This window comes from Microcebus murinus, chromosome 22 (assembly GCF_040939455.1).
Source record: "Microcebus murinus isolate Inina chromosome 22, M.murinus_Inina_mat1.0, whole genome shotgun sequence".
NCBI classification, from domain to species: Eukaryota; Metazoa; Chordata; class Mammalia; order Primates; family Cheirogaleidae; genus Microcebus; species Microcebus murinus.
In genome coordinates, this window is record NC_134125.1 from 17,971,137 (window position 1) to 17,991,037 (window position 19,901).

Consider the following 19,901-nt stretch of genomic DNA (forward strand, 5'->3'; position numbering starts at 1 on the left):
AATGCATTTAAGCACAAAATATTAAGTCTATTTAAATAAAAATACTAAGTAAATAACAGACCAGCTGGTATGCAGATAAGGCAAGAAATCATTAGGGTGGTGCACAAGGGACTAGAGTTTGAAAACACAGATTGGTTGAAGAGTGCAGGCTCTGGAGTCAGGCTGCTTGAGGTCCGACCTTGACTTGCTAGCTGTGTGACCTTGGGCAAATCACTTCCTCTCTCTGAGCCTCATATTTCCTGCCATGTTAAATGGAAATAATTATAATACCAACCTCCTGGAGCAGTCTAAAAAACAGACTAAGATCATGTGTATAAGGAACTTTTCAGCGTCTCAGTTGTTGTTTTTATCACTATTTCAATTGCTAAGACGCGGAGGAAGTCGCATCCCGGCAGTGATGGGACACCTGGACCCACACGTCTGTTCACAGACCCAAGAGACATTGTGGTTTTAGGAACTTTTATTTGCCTGGGAAAGATGGGGAAACTGAGCCTGAAGAAGGGGTGGAGCCAGGGAGTGGAGTGCCGTGCGGGTTCACTTGGGGGGCTCGGTGGCCAGGACGGGGAAGCAGCCCTCGCGGTGCCACTGCCGGTCACGCAGGCGGCGCAAGGACTGCATCTGTGGCTGGAAGGCCCCCCACTCGTTCCAGTGCCGGAAGTCGCCGGGCTCCAGGAGGTACTGGTACCCACGGTAGCCGGGATACTGGTAGCCGACCCAGCTGGGAAGGAAGCGAGAAGGACAGAGTGGGGACAGCCAGCCCCGCCCGCGCTCCCACCGTCCCTGCAGTCTGCTCCCAACTCTCACCTGCGGGCGCCCGGGCTGGGGCCACACGGGGCTCCTGTGTCCTGGCTTTGCCCCTTCCCATTGTGTGCCCTGGGACAAGGACTTCACCTCGCTGGGTGGGCCTCAATGTCCCCTTCCAGAGAGTGGGCCCGGTCACCGTGGCTGGTTTATTATGAGCATTGTGGGGGCCAAATGAAACAAAGGCACCTGCGGGGTTTCCCGAGCACGCTGCCTGCACATGGCAGGGAGGTGCACTCAGCCCCCAGGACCGGGGACATGCCGGGCTCAGGGAACAGAGTCAAGGGACACAAGGACAGGGTTAGGGACTACGGGGTAACTAAGAGGGAGGAGCCTTATTTAAAACAAAGACAAAAAAACGGGTCTTGTATGTAAGTGAATTTGTGTGTAGTGGTTGGATACACACTCTGTTCTCAAACATACCTGGGTTCGAATCCTAGCTCTGCCATTTAGTTATTAGCTGTGAAAATCTAGGTAGGTGAGTTATCAGGACCTCAGCTTGCTGTCTGTGAAATGGGGATGATTATAACAAACCCTTTATGACAAACCCTCATGGGTTTGTTATAATAATTGTTCATTGAAAGCGTTCAGTATAGTGCTTGGTACTCAGTCAGCCTTCAATACAAGTTATAATGAATGATTAATTCATTAATCATATAATGAATCCTAATCATTATAATGAATGGTTCCTTTCTAACTTCTGTCGTTGTCTCTGTGCGGAGGGTCTTTCTGGGCCGGTCCCAGACCCTGTGCTCAGCATTCAAAGTTCCAGCCTTTTCAGATAAACTCTTGACCTGCCCTGCACCCCAACATTCACCACATCCAGGTCCCAGAAACCGTCCTTCCTCCTCTGACCTCCTGCACACAAACGCTCTGCCTGGACCCTCTCTTCCCTAGTCCTGGTGGACACTGTCTCTCGAGTGTATCTGGGGCCCCTGCGAGGCTGAGCTAGCTCCTTGAGGGCGGGGACTCGGCCTCACTCCTCTCTGCCTTCCCAGACGCTGGCTCACAGCCAAGGCTCAGTGGACGTCAAAGGGCTCGAGTGGTGGGGAGACAGGTTTCAGGGATGTAGAAAAGAACAACAACAAAAAAGGGCCAGGGCCCTGATGGCTTTACAGGAGCTCAGAATGAGTCTGGGGGCGGTGAGACGGTGCCTGGCATTGGGCTAGAGAAGAGCAGGGGTGTCCGGCATGGTTGCTGGGGGGCAGGGGCACGGACAAAGCAACCTCCTTTGGGCATCGAGCCCTTCCCTGTGTTCTCAAGGACATGGTGTCAGGGGGCTCTGTTTCGGAAGCTTCAAGTCCTGAGAGCTCAGAGCAGAGAGGGCCCTTTTGGATCAGGGGACTCGATGTGCCCTTGTGTAGCTGGCAGCACCGAGATGCCGAGAGGGGCGTGGGCTCACGCGGGTCCCTCCTCGTGTCGGCAGCAGGGCGGCCGGCACCTCTCCCGACACGGGGTCACTGCTCAGAGTCCTTCTGCTCACTTCCCCAGGAGCCCCGGACCTCCCCGAACCTTCTCCTTCCCTGGACATCTCCAGCCCCATCGGTCCACGCCAATCCTGACGCCGTTATCTGACCCTCTGGGGTTAGAAGCTCCTAGTCTCTCCCTCCTCCTGCATTTGGGAGCCAGTGGGCAGACTTGCTCACGCCGACGGGGAACTCCTCACAGCACAGCTCGGCTCCCCAGAGGAGCAAAGAAACCCCGGACAGGGCAGCAAGAGGCGAGAGCGGGCCGGCCCTCCCTTCCTGGGCACCTGACACTGTTCCCTGCGCTCGGGCGGGGCGCGGACAGGCGGGAGCAGGCTTACGTTCCGCTGGCCACCTTCACGCTGCCCACGCGGTCGCAGAGCCCATGGGCCCAGAGGCTGGGCACGTCGTCCTCCTGGATCTCCGCGGTCTTGCCCTTGAAGTTGGCGCCTTCGAACAGGGAGATCTTGTGCTCCTGGGTGTCCTGCGGGCAGAGGCCGGGTCAGGCGCATGGCGTGCAAGCGGGCCACAGAGAAGTGGCGCGGTGGGGTGTCCCGGGTGGGGAAAGAGAGGGCCGGGCCTGCCCTGGCCGCTGGGGCACTCCCCCCCCATCACTGCTATCCGGTCTGGAAGGAGACGTAAGGACCGTGGGACAACGGCTCTGTGTCATACGGTTGTCATGGGGATGGAACGAGTTCGTACGCGTAGAGCGCTGGGTGTGATGCCTGGCTCGCATCAAGTGCCCCCAAAGTGTGTCTATGGCTTTTATGATTACAGTCAGGGGCACGGAGGCTCAGAGAGGTTAAGGTTGTTGATTAATGTCACACAGCCGGGGGGTGGGGGGCAGAACCGTTCACAGAAACATTTCATTCCTAAGCCCAGTGGTGTCCCTGTGCCATCGGGAGTCTAACCGATTGCCCCTTTGTAAATGCTTCTTACCAGCTTGGGTGAAAGTTACGAACTGAGCCTGGGGGCACCGTGGGACACTGGTGGAACACAGATCTGGGTTCCAATCCTGCCTCTGGCATTGATGTGCTGGTCATGTTGGGCATTTTATTCTGCCCCTCTGAGCCTCAGTTTGCTCATCTATAAAATGGGGTTACGATTGCCTCATGGGATTATGAGTAACAACTAGTCAACTCATGGTTGAGCAGTAACTATGTAACAGGCCCAGCCTCGAATGTGGGCATATAATTCAGTTCTGGATTACACGGACGTTTAATGCTGTCGTGAGAAATGTGTCTTATTTTTTAAGTTTGCCTGTTATTTCTGAAGGCAAGGATCATCCACCTTTTCAAAAGTAATCACGGGCTGGCTGGGCACAGTGGTTCATGCCTGTAATCCCAGCACTTTGGGAAGCCAAGACGGGAGGATTGCTTGCGGCCAGGAGTTTGAGATCAGCCTGGGCCACATAGCTAGGACCTGTCTCTACAAAAATAGAAAAGTTATCTGGGTGTGGTGGTGCATGCCTATAGTCCCAGCCACTCTGGGAGGCCGAGGCAAGAGGATCACTTGAAGCCCAGGAGTTGGAGGCTGCAGTAGCTATGATCATACCATTGCACTCTAGCCTGGGCAACAGAGCAAGAACTCATCTCAAAAAAAAAAACACACACAAAAAAAATGTACCACAGGCTGTTATAGGCCCAGGAGTGTGAAGAAGCACAGAGATGAACAGGAAATCATAGCAGAGTGCTGCCAACCTCAGTGTCTATACTGTCCCACAGACCTGGATTCAAATCCCTGCCCCCGTGCCACCAGCTGTGTGGCCTTAAGCCAGGCATTTTCTACTTCTGAGCCTCAGTTTCCCTGTCTTTAAAATGAATGTCGCCACAGTGTCTGCCTCATAGGACTGTTGTAGGGAGTCCATGAAAGGCAGGCAAAGCACCCAGCACGCAGTAGGTGCTCAATCAATGGGCATGACGACTCTCTACGATCATTCACCGCCACCGGGAGGAGGAGGAGGAGCCCGGGACGTGAGTGGATTCTTCTACAAAAGACTCCAATGGGAGATTGTAGATGAAGAAAGGACTCATGGATTCTCCCAGACGGAATGAAAGTGGACCAAAGAAGGCTTCCTGGAGGAAGTGACACTCGGGAGGGGCCTTAGGGGTTAGGCAGGAGTGTGCAAGGCTAAGGAGGGAGGAGGGTGAGGCCCAGGAGAAGGCAGGGGCAAAGGCTGGACGCGGGATGTGCAGAGCAAACATCCGTGTGGCCAGGGTGCACGGGGGTGGGTACGTGGTACAAGACGGGGTGGGAGCACGAGGACCCTTGGAGCCACAGTATAACAAATGCCTTCGTGCAAGAACCGGCGCGCGGCAAGTGCTTAATTCACGAAGACAACTATTATTTATTACTGGTTTTGTTTTTTTTTTTGAGACAGTCTCTGCTGCCCGGGCTAGAGTGAGTGCCCTGGCGTCAGCCTAGCTCACAGCAACCTCAAACTCCTGGGCTCAAGCAATCCTCCTGCCTCAGCCTCCCGAGTAGCTGGGACTACAGGCATGCGCCATCACGCCGGGCTAATTTTTCTATATATTTTTAGTTGGCCAATTAATTTCTTTCTATTTTTAGTAGACACAGGGTCTTGCTCTCGCTCAGGCTGGTTTCGAACTCCTGACCTCTAGCAATCCTCCTGCCTCGGCCTCCCAGAGTGCTGGGATTACAGCCACCGCGCCCGGCCCCGTATTACTGTTGCAATCCTGAGAGCCTTGGGAAGGTGAAGCCGGCTGATGGCTCCCCGACGACACTAGTGAGGTCAAGGCCAAACTCATTGCCATGACCTGGGAGGCCCTACCGGCCTCAGCCTCTGCCAGCGCCTCCCCTCCACTCCCTCTGCTGCAGCCACGCTGGCTGCTCTCAATCTTCCTGGTCACACCAGTTCGCCCCAGCGGCAGAATTCAGCGCACACTGCTCCCTGGAAGCTTTTCCGCCTGCTCACCACGTGGCTGGGATGTGGTGGTCTGGACCAGCACGGGGGTGGGCTGGGGGGACCTCGGGAGATTAGACCCTCGAGCTCAGCCCTGGCCACACAGACAGACCACCGAGGGGGCGTGGAAAAGTATCAGTGCCTGGGGCCCAGCCCCAAATGATTCAGAATTCACTGGTCTGGAGTAGGAGCTAGGCACTCAGATTTTATAAATGTCTAATAATATATTTCATTTAAACAAATATGCCCCAAATACTATAATTTCAATATGTGGCCAATATAACAATATCAATGCACTGTTAATATTCTTTTAAATTAAAAAAAAATTTTTTTTTGCTATACATTCAAACCCTATTGTGTATTTTACACTGATAGCATGTCTCCATTTAGTCTAGCCAAACTTGAAGTGAGCAATAGCCACATATGGCTAGCGCCCACTATATTGGACAGCAAACTTCTAGAAGCTACTGTACATGCCCTGGCTTCCAAACAAGCTCCCTTGACAGAGACTGCCGTATAAGGATCATTCAACGGCTGAGAGACAAATCCGTGAATTCATACACAGAGTCCACGATGATGGCTAATAATTCAGCCTCCAATTCTGAGAAAAGCGTTGGGAATGATCTGGTTAGATAATTCATTAAAGATAAATTGGGCGATGCCAGAACAGCTGATCGTTGGCACCTGACAGCCTCAAATAAATATTCATGAATATTCCCACGATGGAAGATAAGAGCTGGTTGCCCTGGGAGACTGACCCTGATGAGTGAGCTGTACTGGTTTGTGACTCACCGTCAACATCATTGTGGAAAAACCGTGCCTCCCTTGGGGATATCGCCACCCACCTTGGCCTTGACTCTTCTTGAGGCGGTCTTAGTTAAATATCATAAGAAACTGATTCAGCATATTGTCCTATTATTGAGAGGTCCCCAAGCTGCCTTTCTACAATATCCTTCTTCTGAGCCATTGCACAATTTTCAACCTGTGTGCTTGGTGTTTCGGATGGGCATTGGGATTTTAAAAGCTCCCAACAAGGGTCTCAATGTGCAGCCTGGGACTAGAAATACTCTGCAAAGAGAATCGAGGAAGACGCTGAGATATTTGGCTCTAACGGCTGCAGGGCCTTGTGGGTATCGTTTGCCCAGGGTTCCCACACGGGCGGGGACAGAGCACCTGTCCCAGGGATGCTCGTGAACTGACACGTGCAGGAGCCAGCCCACGGCCATCAGACAAGCCAGAGCCGCCACGCCTCCACCCCCACCTTCTGTCCCTCTCGCCTTGCTCACCCTCAGGCCGAGGTGGCACCCCTGCCCCCCCCCTACTGCCTCCCGGCCCCAGCCCGGGGCCCGCTCACCATCTTGACGGGCCGGAAGGACATGAGCCGGTCGCTGCGGTAGCTGCTGGACCACGTGTCCCAGCGAGGGAACTCGCCCTTCTCCAAGATGAACATCTCCCCGCGGAAGCTGGACTGCTCAAAGGCCACCCAGCTGGACACGAGGAGGACCGCGAGAGTGGGGAGGGCAGGGAGGAGAAAAATAGTTAGCAGACACCCCGGACACCACACACACACACACACACACACACAACCTGCCATCCTGCCTCCCCTGGCACCGCAGCCCTGAGGCCAGCAGGCAAGCCCAAAGGGGGCTGATCATATCTGGGTTTGATTCTAGGCTATACCACCTACTGGCTGTGCAACTACAGGCAAGTGACTTTGCCTCTCTGAGCCTTGGTTGCCTCATCTACACTAACACACCTATTTTCTTGGAGTTGCCGAAGGATTAAATGAGATGATGTGTGTAATTACCTGGGCAAACTCTTTCCCCCCAGATGTAGAATTTACACATGCTTTCAGTACTGTAAAGACTTAAGACCAAATAACACACAAAGATACATTTTAACCCTGATGGCAGCTGGGACAAAGTCTCTATGTTGACATGCCTTTAGCACTTACTAATTTCTCTTTTTGTAACAAAGAGCGGAACATACCACCAGTCTAGAGCCTCGGCCAGGCTAGGATATTTTAGCCACCATGTAACAGTATCGTTTTTGTGTTCATTATGTTGATTTTTTTTTTATGGATACCTTTTACTTACAGCAAATGATACTAGCTTTCCATTTATAAAAGTGTTGTAAAGTTTCTTTAAAAATGTTTATTTGTGTTTAAAAGGACACTTTTAAAATGAAATATATTAATTAAGTAAATAACAGTCTTGGAGGAACAGGGGTAAGAGGAAATTGATCACAGGTGCTTGAATCCTACATGGGAGAAAGACCAGCCCGGCACGCTGTAGATATTGACTGGTATGAGGTCAGTGGGAAGGGGGCGATGGTGACATCTACTGCTCAGGTGGCTATGACAATTAAACACGATAGTGCATATGAAGGTGTTCAGTCCTTCTCCAGGCTTTACAAGGACTAATTAGAAGTTTGAAGTCAAACAGGGGCTTTTCCTGGCTTTCCCAGTGCAACCTGATTAAGGACAGGGAGTGAGCTTGTGTAGAGGCACCAGGGTGGTCCCCATCTCATAGATGAGAATGTTGAGACTGAGGAGCCCCTTGACCTTGGCTCTATGTGTGTTCAGGAGTTCTTAGGGAGCAGGAGAGGGCTGAGGGGACACTGATGCTAGTGCCATCTCCCTGGAGGGGGCCGGGACCTTGCTCTCCCCAGAAGGGGTTGGGGTGGTGGGCCACCACCATGGACGGAGACAGAATGAGTCCCAGGAGCCTCAGGTCTTTGTCTGAGAGATGGGAGAACCACACTGGAGTGACAGAATTGAAGATGTACACTTATCCTTCTAGAATAGGGTTGAATCTGCCTCGGCCCTGCCTGATCTGGAGTAGAAAAGGATGGATGGAAGGATGGATGGTTGAATGGGTGGATAGGTGGATGAGTAGATGGGGAGGTGGATAATTGTGCAGAGGGCTGGATGGATGGATTTATGGGTAGATATAGTGATGGATGGGTGGATGGATGGATGGATGGATGGATGGATGGATGGATGGATGGATATAGTGATGGATGGGTGGATGGATGGATGGATAGATGGATGGATGGATGGATGGATGGATGGATGGATGGATATAGTGATGGATGGGTGGATGGATGGATGGATGGATGGATGGATGGATGGATATAGTGATGGATGGGTGGATGGATGGATGGATGGATGGATGGATGGATGGATATAGTGATGGATGGGTGGATGGATGGATGGATGGATGGATGGATATAGTGATGGATGAGTGGATGGATGGATGGATATAGTGATGGATGGATGGATGGATGGATGGATGGATGGATGGATGGATGGATATAGTGATGGATGGGTGGATGGATGGATGGATGAAGAGATGGTAGAATGGATGGATAGGTGGATGGGTAAATGGGTAGGTGGATAATTGAGCAGAGGGCTGGCTGGCTGGATTTATGGGTGGATATAGTAATGGATGGATGGATGGATGGATAGATGGATGGATATAGTGATGGATGGGTGGATGGATGGATGGATGAAGAGATGGTTGAATGGATGGATAGGTGGATGGGTAAATGGGTAGGTGGATAATTGGGCAGAGGGCTGGCTGGCTGGATTTATGGGTGGATATAATGATGGATGGATGGATGGAAGGATGGATGGATGGATGGGTGGTGGGGAATGGCCGGACAGAGGGAGGGAGGGGTAAGTGGATGGATGGAGAATGGATGGACAGACTAATCTATAGATGGATGGATGGAGAGATACATGGATGAACGGGAAGGGAGCCTTGGAAGGTGGTACCATGTAGGAGTTAAGAGCATAAACTCTGGGAACAGACAGACCTGAGTTCTAATCCCAGCTCACCATTTATTGGCTGTGTGACTTTGGGCAGCATGTAAGCTTACTAAGCTTCATTCAGCAAAGGAGAAGGAATGATTGCATCTCCCCTGCCGGGAGGTTAGGAGGCCTAAAAGAGGGAGTGCATGGAACAGATCCGGCACAGAGCAAGCCCTGCAGATGACACCGCTTATGATCAAAGGGGGGCAGGGGAGTGGCCGGAGGTCTGAGTCTGTGGGAAGATGGACACAGACGTGGCCCCGCCGCCCTGCCCAGCCTCCCCCAAACCTCCCCTGTCCTCATCAGGGGATCAGGGAGGAGTTCAAAATATTTATGCAGCGCCTTTGCTCATCTCCCGTGGCTCATTTGAAGCCCACAAGCAAGGATAGAGGATGGGCAGAAATTTTAATATACAGGTGTGGAAATTGAGGCTCAGCGGGGTTAAGTCCCCAGCTTGGGTCACACGGTGGGGTCAGGTGTCGGGATGTCTCTCTAGGTTTCAGGCAGGCAGGGCTCTGCACCCAAGGCTGCCTCTCCTCGCCTGCCAAATTAGTCCTTTTCCTCTTTCTTTCCCTCACAGCCCTGCCGCCCCCACGCAGAGCCACGTGGGGCGGGAGCAGCCCCCAAACACACCCCCGGGGCCAGCTGCATCTTTGTTTGAGGAGAAACTCTCTGGGTTTGAGTCACTGGAACCGAAAAAAGCCTGAAACCCCAAGCTGGCCACATCCGGTGGCTTCTGTTCCCAGCTGCGTTTGGGGCCGAGGGTGGGGCGGGCTTGTGTTGACCATGCCGGGGGCGAAGTGGGTGCAGGGGAGAGAAACGGCCCCCAGAGCCTGCCCTGGCCCGGGTGACTCGGGTGAATTCACGGGGCAACGAGGAGGGCAGTAACCATCACGGTCCCCTGCCTTGCTTGGGTGCCCACGAAGCGCCAGGCCCACTCTGTCCCGGGATCGTGACGCCGAGAGGGGTGTGGGGCCGTCACTCTCCCCATTTCACAGAAGAGGAAGCTGAGGCTTGAAGACTAAAGAGGCAAATGGGGGTGTCGGGACTCGAACCCAGGCTCATCTGAGCTCACAGCCCAGCTGGCCAGAGCTCTTCGGGGCTTTTAGGAGGAGAGACAAGGGCAAAGCGGCCATGTGCATCTTGTCCTGGGGCTGGCCCCACAGCCTGACCTCAGAACACTGGCGCTGGACCCGGGGCAGCCCTTCTTTTGGAGGAATAGCTATTTCTGCAATTTATGATGGTCCTCAAAACCCAGAGAAGCCCAGAGAGTCAGGAACAGGCAATGAAGCACGGTAATTAAGAGCTTTGGGAATGGGAGGCTGGCCACAGTGTCTCATGCCTGTAATCCCAGCACCTTGGGAAGCTGAGGCAGGAGAATCGCTTGAGGCCAAAAATTCAAGACCAGCCTGGGCAACATAGCAAGACCCCATCTCTACAAAAAATAAAAAAATATCACCCAGGCATGATGGTATGTGTCTATAGTCCCAGCTACTCAGGAGGCTGAGGCGGGAGGATCCCTTCAGCCCAGGAATTCAAGGTTACAGTAAGCTATGATAGGGCCACTACATTCCAGCCTGGGTGACAGAGCAAGACTCTGTCTCAAAAAAAAAAAAAGAATGAAATCAATCAATGACGTGAGTCAAATCCTAGCTGTGTTACTCACCACTAGGTAAGAGACTTAACCCCTCTGAACCTCAGTTTTCCCATCTGTCAAATGGGAGTGAGAATAGCCCATCTCTCCTATAGCATTGTACAATCATCTAAGTAAAGCCCTCAGTTAGTGCCTGGCACCTAGACAATATTCCATAGATGGTTATTATTACTTGATGCCTAGGAAGGGGGACAGTGAGTAGAAACTAGCTCTTTGGCCTCTTCCTGCCCTCAGTGATGGGCTAGGGTTCTTTCTTTCTTTCTTTTTGAGATGGGGTCTCACTGTGTTGCCCAGGCTAGAGTACAGTGGCATCATCATAGCTCACTGCAACCTCAAACTCCTGGGCTCAAGCGATCCTCCTGCCTCAGCCTCCCAAGTAGCTGGTACCACAGGTGTGCACCACCACGCCTGGCTAATATTTCTATTTTTGTAGAGGCAGGGTCTTGCCATATTGCTCAGCTCAGTCTAAAACTCCTGGCCTCAAGCGATCCTCCTGCCTCAGCCTCCCATACATAGTGCTAGGATCACAGGCGTGAGCCACTGCACCTGGCCCTCGGGTTCTTTCTATGGTAGAAGCGACATTTTTCTGGCGCCCAGGAACCGTGGCTTACTGGCAGTGTGACCTTCTGCTAATCGGGTCACCTTCCTGAGCCTCAGTTTCCTCATCTGTAAAATAGGAATGAGAACAATATCTTTCTCCCAGGTTTGTAGTAAGGGTGGGCGTGACGTATGCGCTGCTGGCATGGTCACGGGCACGGGGCGGGCACCTGGCAAATGGCAGCCGCTGTCGTGCCCGATTTCCCTGTGGCAGGGGGCGCGCCCCTCCCCCGCCCGACACTCACGGTCCCGAGGTGACAATGAGACTGCGCACACGGTCGAAGCCACGGTCCCCCAGGTTGGAGCACTCCCCCGAGAATTCCATCCGGCGGCCCTGGAAGTTTTCCTGTTCGAAGACCACCAGCTGCAGGAGAGAAGCGCCGTGCAGAGGGGCAGAGTGGGCGGGGAGGGGCCCTCCAGGCTGGACAGGCTCCGGTCAAAAACGCACTAAGTCCCTAGGTGAGCAAAAAGCTGGCTGCGCATGGGTCACGTGGGAGTGTGTCACGAGCCATAGTCTGTGAAACGCTCCTGTCCTCCTGTGCCCCCACTTCTGAACTTAAGGTCTACACCATCATTATTAACCGGTGGACCTTTCTTCCGGGACTTTCTCTGAGCTGTTCCTTCTGTCTGGAATGTTTTCTCCACCACTCATCCCCAACTTGGAGCTCCCACTGCTTTGTGTTCTAGGCTGGGTGTCATGTTCCCTCTTCTGTGCTGGGCTCAGATGTCACCCTCTCCAGGAAGCCTTCCCTGATTGCCCCCTGCCCCCATGTGGGCTTGGTTGAGTGGCCCCCTACTTGGCATTTTTCATTAGCAGCACAAGTAACACGTCAAACAGTCACTGCTACTTTGCTTTTGGGTCTCTCTCTCTCTTTCTCTCTATGCACCCCTGTCCCGCCTTACCCAGACCCCTCCAAAGACCAAGGGCTCCTCCAGGGCAGGACCTGAGCTTGAGCCGCCAGAGGCACCTGCCACGCAGACTGATGCCAGGAAACACTTGCCCATCTACCTTCCACAACTTGAGCTGGCCTTCCCTTGTCGCTGAGCCTCCTGGTTCGGTTCTTTGTCCACTGGCTGCCCCGAGCTGGGAAAACTTTTACCATTCACTTGAACTTGAGGCAATTGTCTGCCTCCTTTGAGCCTCAGTTTCCCCAGCTATAAAAGGATGAGGTTCACATAGCCTTGACTCAGGACTTGTACTCTTACACTTGGCTGCCCAAGAGAAATTCCTGTGTGCCCAGGGAGACAGGCACAATCAGAACATCCAGGCCAGGCTGCTCACGGGAACAAAGCTAGAGCCACCTAAATGGCTCTTGGCGGGAGAGTGACGGTCACACTCTGAAATATCATATGGCAGCCAAAACGAATGACCCACGGCAATCAGTGCACAGCAAGTGGATGGATGTTAGGGGTCTCTGAGTACGTGAAAAGAAAAAAGAAAAACCCAGAATAATCACATACATATTTCGGTGAGTTAAGTACACATATAAATATATCTACTGTTAGAGGAATACTGCACGGAAGTTAAGTATATAAAAAAGGAAGCCAGCAGATTACAGGCACAGGGTGGGGACGGTGGTTTCCTGGCATGGGGGTGGAGGGGACACAGTGGGCTCAAGGGAGACACCTTAGAGTTAGGGAGAGGATTTTTACCAAGTCCTGGCTTTTACACAGGTGTTATCAGCAATTATATAAGGTCAGTGAGTAACTAAGTGGATGAATAAAAGCTAGCTGCACACCGGCCACACGACAGCACGGCACGAACTTGGGAAGTGAAAGACCCCGGTTCTGCACAGCTGAGTTGAAACCGAACCAAACGCAACCCCAGGGGACTGGACGCCTTGCTCCCCTGCAGCCCTTCCGACCTGAACCGCTTCGAGCGACTTTCAGGAGGGACTGAGGCCATCTCCCTGCCCTGGTAACCCTCCTGGGGACAGGTGGCTCCTGCTGCTAAGCCAGCCCCCACTTCCTCTTCTTCACCTTCTGTCTCTTGCTTCGAGAAACTCTAAGCACTTGCTTGTGCAGGTCTAGCTTGGCTGGCAGGTGTCCCTTTAGTTGTGATGTGTTACGTTTTCGTTGTTGTCGTGGTTATGTCACCACCACAGAATGCGTCCCCTCTTTCCAGGTGTGTTGAAAAAGTCCCAGGCCATTTTCGTGGGCTCCCAGATTGGCTGGGCCACACGTTTGTGTCCGGGATGCAGGAGCGGGGAGGAGGCCAAGGAGGGAGGACACGGGGGAAAGAGACAGAGGAGGGAAAGGACGGGGAGGTGGGGAAGGAGAAGAGAGGAAAGGAGAGGAACGAGGAAAAGGAAGAGAGTGTGGAAGAGGTGAGGGGGGAGGAGGAGGAGGAAGAGAAGGAAGAAAATGAGGATGAGGTGAGAACATGGAGGAGGAGAAAGAGGAAGAGGAGAAGGAGGAGGAGGAGGGGAGGAAGAGGAGGAGGAGGAAGAGGAGGAGGGGAGGAAGAGGAGGAGGAGGAAGAGGAGGAGGGGAGGAAGAGGAGGAGGAAGAGGAGGAGAGGAGGAAGAGGAGGAGGAGGAAGAGGAGGTGGAAGAGGAGAAGGGGAGGAAGAGGAGGAGGAGGAAGAGGAGGAGGAAGAGGAGAAGGGGAGGAAGAGGAGGAGGAAGAGGAGGAGGAGGAGGAGGGGAAAGAGGAGGAGAGGAGGAAGAGGAGGAGGAAGAGGAGGGGAGGAAGAGGAGGAGGAAGAGGAGGGGGAAGAGGAGGAGAAAGAGGAGGAGGAGGAAGAGGATGAGGAGGAGGAAGAGAAGGAAGAAAATGAGGATGAGGTGAGAACATGGAGGAGGAGAAAGAGGAAGAGGAGAAGGAGGAGGAGGAAGAGGAGGAGGAGGAGGAAGAGGAGGAGGGGAGGAAGAGGAGGAGAAGGAGGAGGAAGAGGAAGAGAAGGAAGAAAATGAGGAAGAGGCGAGAACATGGAGGAGGAGGAAGAAGAGGAAGGGGGGTAAGCGGAGGGCGGAACCCCCTCCCCACCCCGCAGGTCCTTACCCTGTAGCTCCCGGGAGGCAGGTCCCCGGCTTTGGCACTGGACGCAGGCATGGATGCGGGGGGCAGGGCAGAGCCGGCACCAGGGGCTGCTCCCGTGGGGGGTCCCCCCTTCCCCTTGGCGTCGGACCCGGGGTTCACCGCCGCTGTGGCCGAGGCCGAGGCCTTTGTAGCCTGCGACATGGCTCCCACCTGCAAGAGTCTGTGCAGAAACCTGTGGCCAGGTGGATTCGGGGGTGGCACCCCCAAACTTCCTCCCTGCTCTCAGCCCCTCCCTGTGCTTTCAGCTTCCTGAGCTCCTGTCCTCTCTTTCTCCTTCCGAAACACAAGCCTCAGAGGTTTTCGTGCCGCCCTACCCCCAGCCAACTCGCATCCCTGCTCCGTCCTTCCGCCATCCATCCTCTTGCCTGTGCCGTCCGTCTGTCTGTCCGTCCGCCAGCTGCCCTACCCTCTGGGGCTCAGCCCGGCCCTTGCTCGGCCCCCGCAATTTTCCACACCCCATATCACACTGGTTTGCTCATGCGCCTTCACCTTGCCTCCCAGATTAACAACAAAAAGTCACATTTGGGAGTTCTTAAAGTACAGCAGGCATTGTTACACGCGTTAATTAACTCATCTGACCCAGACTCTAACCCCGCAGAGTCACTGTTGTCATTGTCCCCTCGGAGCAGGCCGAGGTGGGGGATGGGAGGTGCCCTGCTCAGGCCCATGCAGCTACCGAGTGGTCAGGCTCTGATTTCCACTCAAGCAGATGGACCCGGCAACAGGGTCTCCAGTGCCCTGTGTGTACGTGCTCTGGTGTGTCCACCCTCCAGCCCTACCCGTGGCTTTGTGCCTGGCACATAGTAGATGCTCAGTTAACACCTGCTCAGAGAGTGAATGAATGCATGCTCCTGTCTCCCTCCCTGCTCCAGCTGCCCTTGACATTCTCTGGGGGTGGGTGTATGGGCACAAATCCAGGCCTGACACTGGGGAGGACCCAGGGAGACGACATATTTAGAGCATGGCAAAGGTTCTAAAAATGAGGACTGTGGTTGCACAAGCGTTGGGTGGAGAGGGTTTTTGGTCGGTTCCAGTGGTTCCTCGTTGCTCTGGGGTCAGGACTACTTTGTTGTTTTTGTTGTTGTTGTTGTTTTTTAGAGACAGAGTCTCACTTTGTTGCCCAGGCTAGAATGAGTGTCGTGGCATCAGCCTAGCTCACAGCAACCTCAAACTCCTGGGCTCAAACAATCCTCCTGCCTCAGCCTCCCGAGTAGCTGGGACTACAGGCATGCGCCACCATGCCCGGCTAATTTTTTCTATATATATTAGTTGGCCAATTAATTTCTTTCTATTTATAGTAGAGACGGGGGTCTTGCTCTTGCTCAGGCTGGTTTCGAACTCCTGACCTCGAACAATCCTCCCGCCTCGGCCTCCCAGAGTGCTAGGGTTACAGGCGTGAGCCACCGCGCCCGGCCGTCAGGATTACTTTGAGTGCTTGATGACCACCTTGACCTTGTCTCCAGAAATAAGATGCCCCCTTTAATTTTGGAGACAACGTCAAGGGATTCAAAGACCCCGCAGCACAGAGTTAAGACCTTCCGGCCCTGCCGGTTCCTGAGCACTCTCAGCAAGAAGGAGCTAGCCGAGCAAGCAGACCCCTCCCCCAGCCTCCCCTGAGGAAGGCTGCTGCGTACTCCGGGTTCTCTGCCCACTGTGGCTGGGCCACACATCTGGACCACATCTGGGGCTTTGAAACACTCCCCTGGGGGCTGGGAGCCGGACTCATTCCCTCCTGCGGATGTTCTCCTTCTTTCCTCCCTCTTTCTCTCCTCTCTTCCTCCCTTTCTCCGCCTCTGTTTATTTCTCTTATTTATTTATTTATTTTTGAGACAGGGCCTCACTCTGTCACCCAGGCTAGAGTGCCGTGGCATCATCATGGCTCACTGCAGCCTCAAACTCCTGGGCTCAAGCGATCCTCCTGCCTCAGCCTCCAGAGTAGCTGGGACTACAGGCCATGCACCACCACGCCCAGTTAGTTTTTTCTATTTCTCATAGAGACGGGATCTCGCTCCTGCTCAGGCTGGTCTCAAACTCCTGACCTCAAGCAACCCTCCTGCCTCCGCCTCCCGGAGTGCTAGGATCACAGGTGTGAGCCTCCGCTCGGCTGGCCATATCTGTTTATTTCTGTCATCACTTCTCTTTCACTTTCACCCCCTGCCAATCTTTCTGTCTTTCTGTCTGTCTTTCTCTCTCCTTGCTTCTTTCTCCACCAATATCTTGCTCTCTGTCTGTCTGTCTGTCTCTCTCTCTCTCTCCCTGTCCTTCCTCCACGCCCTGCCTCCCTGGCGTTCACGTTACTGCTGCCCCTGCCTCCCTCTCTCTGCCCACCTTGTGCTCTCCCCTCCACTCCCAGCTGCACGGTGGGTCTCTCTTACCTGGGGGCTTGCTACTTCTTGCTGGTGGCCAGGCGAGCGGGCAGGTGCTCTGGGTGGCTGGGGCCGACCCCCCATTTTATAGTCTGGCAGACATCAGACCCTATAGTCTGTGGCACAAAGTGGGAGCTGGCTCAGCAGGCCTGGGCTGGCAGCGAGGACTGGGGCCCGGCCTCGCCTGGGTCACTGCGGACGGCAGCACTTTCCATTGTGCGCCCCGCGCACACAGCAGAAACCCCGGGCAGCTCCACTCCCCGCCCCTGCCCTGACTCCTCTCTCAATAACCCCAGCCTCGCCCCTGCTGGCTGCCAACATGGGGCCCGGGAACGGGTGCGACCCTGGAAGGAGGGAGCCCTGGGTGTGAATCCTGACTCAGCCACACTGCACTGATGGGGGGGGGCTTTCAGTAGCTGTTTACCCCCCGGGTCCCCAGTTACAGGGGGGGCACAGCGTCCCTACTGGATGCTGCACAGAAAACTAGCAATGCGCATAGGAGAAATGTTTTTAAAGGCAGATAGGCTGGTTGCGGTGCCTGTAATCCTAGCACTCTGGGAGGCTGAGGCGGGAGGATCGCTCGAGGTCAGGAGTTCGAAACCAGCCTGAGCAAGAGCAAGACCCCGTTTCTACTATAAATAGAAATAAATCACTTGGCCAACTAATATATATAGAAAAAAATTAGCTGGGCATGGTGGCACATGCCTGTAGTCCCAGCTACTGGGGAGGCTGAGGCAGGAGGATCGCTTGAGCCCAGGAGTTTGAGGTTGCTGTGAGCTAGGCTGATGCCATGGTACTCTAGCCCGGGCAACAAAGTGAGAATTTGTCTCAAAAATAATAATAATAATAATAATAATAAAGGCAGATAGATGAAGGTTCGATATCCTCAGCCACGTTTACTGAGTGCTTACTGTGTGCTTTGCTCGGGCCCGCTCTGTCGATCCTCGGGAAAACCTGCCTTGTTTGGTACTTTGGTTATACCCATTTCACAGATGAGGAAAGCCAGGGCACAGAGGGGTGAGAGTCAGGCCAAGCCGGCTGGCTCTGGGCTGTGTGCTTCCTTCTCACGCCGTCGGCCCCTGGCCTTGCCTGACTGGCTGCTTCTAAGTGGAAGCAGGCATAGAGGTGAAAGTGAAGGTGAAGGCGTTACACACTCAGGTGGGTTGACAGTCAAGACCTGGATCCTGTTCTTTTGTCCACACTAGGCCCCATCCTTTCCTGACCTGCCTGTACTGCCCCCCTAATCCCCTTCTCTGACCCCAGGGACAGCGCTGGTGGCCAGGAACTGCCTGCCTGCCTTGGAGCCTTACCCCCTAGGAAGCCCCAAATGCCACCGTGCCTTGCTCCCCACTGGCCCCGGCACCTGGCGGGGGGCTGGCACACAGTAGGCCCTCAACCAATATGTGGGGACTCAATGGCCATTCCAGTGAATTGCAGCAGAAGGTGGGGGACAGAGGAGAGAATTAAACCAGGGTGAGTAGAGAAGTGGGCGGCCGATGGGAAGAAGTGGAGAGGGACAGAAAGAGAGAGGACGGACACAGAGACATGGGGGCAGAGGGAGGGACAGTGAGGGACAGAGCTGGAGAGACAGTGGCTAAGGCAGGGCACAGGGACTCAGAACAATAGGACAGACGTCAGAGATCACAGGGACCAATCCCCTCATTTCGCAAGTGGAGAAACTGAGGCCCAGGTGGAACCAGCGACTTCGATAAGGTCGCAGGCAGGTAGAGCTGGCCTCAGAGGGACCCAGGGGATGGCTCAGCCAGGTCACCTGCAGCCCCACTCCCCAGCCCCAGGCAGGGTGTGTGTGGGGTGTCTGTGCAGGTTCCAGGCTCCCCAGCGAAGCCCGGCCCTGCTCTGCGATGGCCCTGGCCTGGGGCCAGCTCTGCCTCTGCCCTCCACACCCGTCCCCACCCCCACACTCCCCCACTTCCAGCCGCCCCTCAGCCTTTCATCCCGGGCCAAGGCCCAGAGCGGGGGCAGGAACCCAGGACGGAGCCGCCACAGAAACTGGGGCCAAGACGCCTACGGTGGGGGCCACCCACGGTCTGGGCTTCAAGGCCAGGCCGTCTGGGGCAGTTCCGTGCCACCTCGGCAGTGGGCCGTCTGCCAGCCGGTGGGGACAGAGATGGGAGCTGGCCCACCACGCCTGGTGGCTCCGCTGTGCGCATTGCACTGCCGGGTCCTCCCTGGGAGGTGGCGTTTCTGAAGTTTGCCCCATTTGCAGAGGAGGAGCCTGAGGCAACGCCTCTCAACTCGCCCAGCCTGTTTTCTCTTCTGCAAAACGGAATGGGGGCTGTCATCTTTTAAACTCCTCCACCCAAGCTCTCGGAATCTATGCACTCCTGCTTTCCGATGCATAATTATTGAATAGTAATCGTTTTTACTATTAGCAATGATGATGATGAAGATGATAGAGAGACATAATTTTTTTTTTAAATCTTCCAGGAACAGTTCCAAATCCTATTCATGGGCAATTCACATCCATCCTCATAATACCCCTCTCTCTTAGGCTAAACCCAACTTGCCTTGTTATACCCATTTCATATGCAAGGAAACTGAGGCTCAGAGAGATTAAGTAACACGCTCAGGGTTACCCGGCCAGCGCAGGTGGGGTGCAAACCCAGCCTGTCTGGCTAGAGAGGCTGCATTCTTAACCTTTCATCTTCATGGCAACCCTTCACCAGTGTAATGCGTTTGATAGAGCTGCACTTAACCCTCCCAGGAGGGAAGTGACTGTGCCATTTTACGGGTCATGTGCAAGACTTAGATATTGTGCCCGTCACCCAGATGGTAAGAGGCAGGGCTGGATTTTGCCTTAGGTGATCTAGTTCCCAGCCGTGCTCTTCTCTATGCCGTGGAGGCCCCTTTCGGCCAGCTCGGAGGGCAGGGTGCTGGGACAGGATGCACATAGAGAATTTGACAAGCCCCGGCCATTTGGCAGGTTGCTACAGTTAGCAACACATGTTTGCACCCAACAGCACCCAACAGCTCCTTCATTCTGCCCCCAGAGCCGTCTGCTCTCACCTCTGGGCTCTGTGGACTCTGCAAGGCCTGATCCAGCCCGGCTCTCCTGCCTTGGGGTCCCCTGAGCTCCAGCTCAATTGTGCTACCAGCTCTTTCTCATGCTAGTGCCCATGGTCCTACCTCTGCACTTTCGCTTAGAATGCCCCTCCTTCCAACTCAGTCTGTACAAAACCTCTCCACCCTTCAGAGTCTACTTCAAATGCCACCTCCT

At 54.2% G+C, this 19,901-nt stretch overlaps 1 protein-coding gene across 1 annotated transcript; it reads right to left on the reverse strand.

Annotated features, from left to right (window-relative positions):
- Positions 1 to 442: 442 nt before the first annotated feature.
- CRYBB1 (crystallin beta B1) lies at positions 443 to 14,508 on the reverse strand. The gene is made up of 5 exons (XM_012763797.2): positions 14,259 to 14,508; positions 11,501 to 11,619; positions 6,545 to 6,677; positions 2,609 to 2,751; positions 443 to 718 (listed from the first exon to the last, which is right to left on the reverse strand). Exons 1-5 carry the CDS (start codon positions 14,436 to 14,438, stop codon positions 535 to 537), a joined length of 759 nt encoding a protein of 252 aa, XP_012619251.1. The 5' UTR covers positions 14,439 to 14,508; the 3' UTR covers positions 443 to 534.
- Between the last annotated feature and the right edge of the window lie 5,393 nt (positions 14,509 to 19,901).

Excerpts from the sequence above, each read along its gene's own strand:
- CRYBB1 (XM_012763797.2), bottom strand. The coding sequence starts at position 14,438 with ATGTCGCAGGCTACAAAGGCCTCGGCCTCGGCCACAGCGGCGGTGAAC. Across the intron at positions 6,678-11,500 it reads CTCATTGTCACCTCGGGACC|CTGGGTGGCCTTTGAGCAGT; the intron begins GTGAGTGTCGGG and ends CCTCGTGTCCAG. Across the intron at positions 719-2,608 it reads GTGAAGGTGGCCAGCGGAAC|CTGGGTCGGCTACCAGTATC; the intron begins GTAAGCCTGCTC and ends CTTCCTTCCCAG.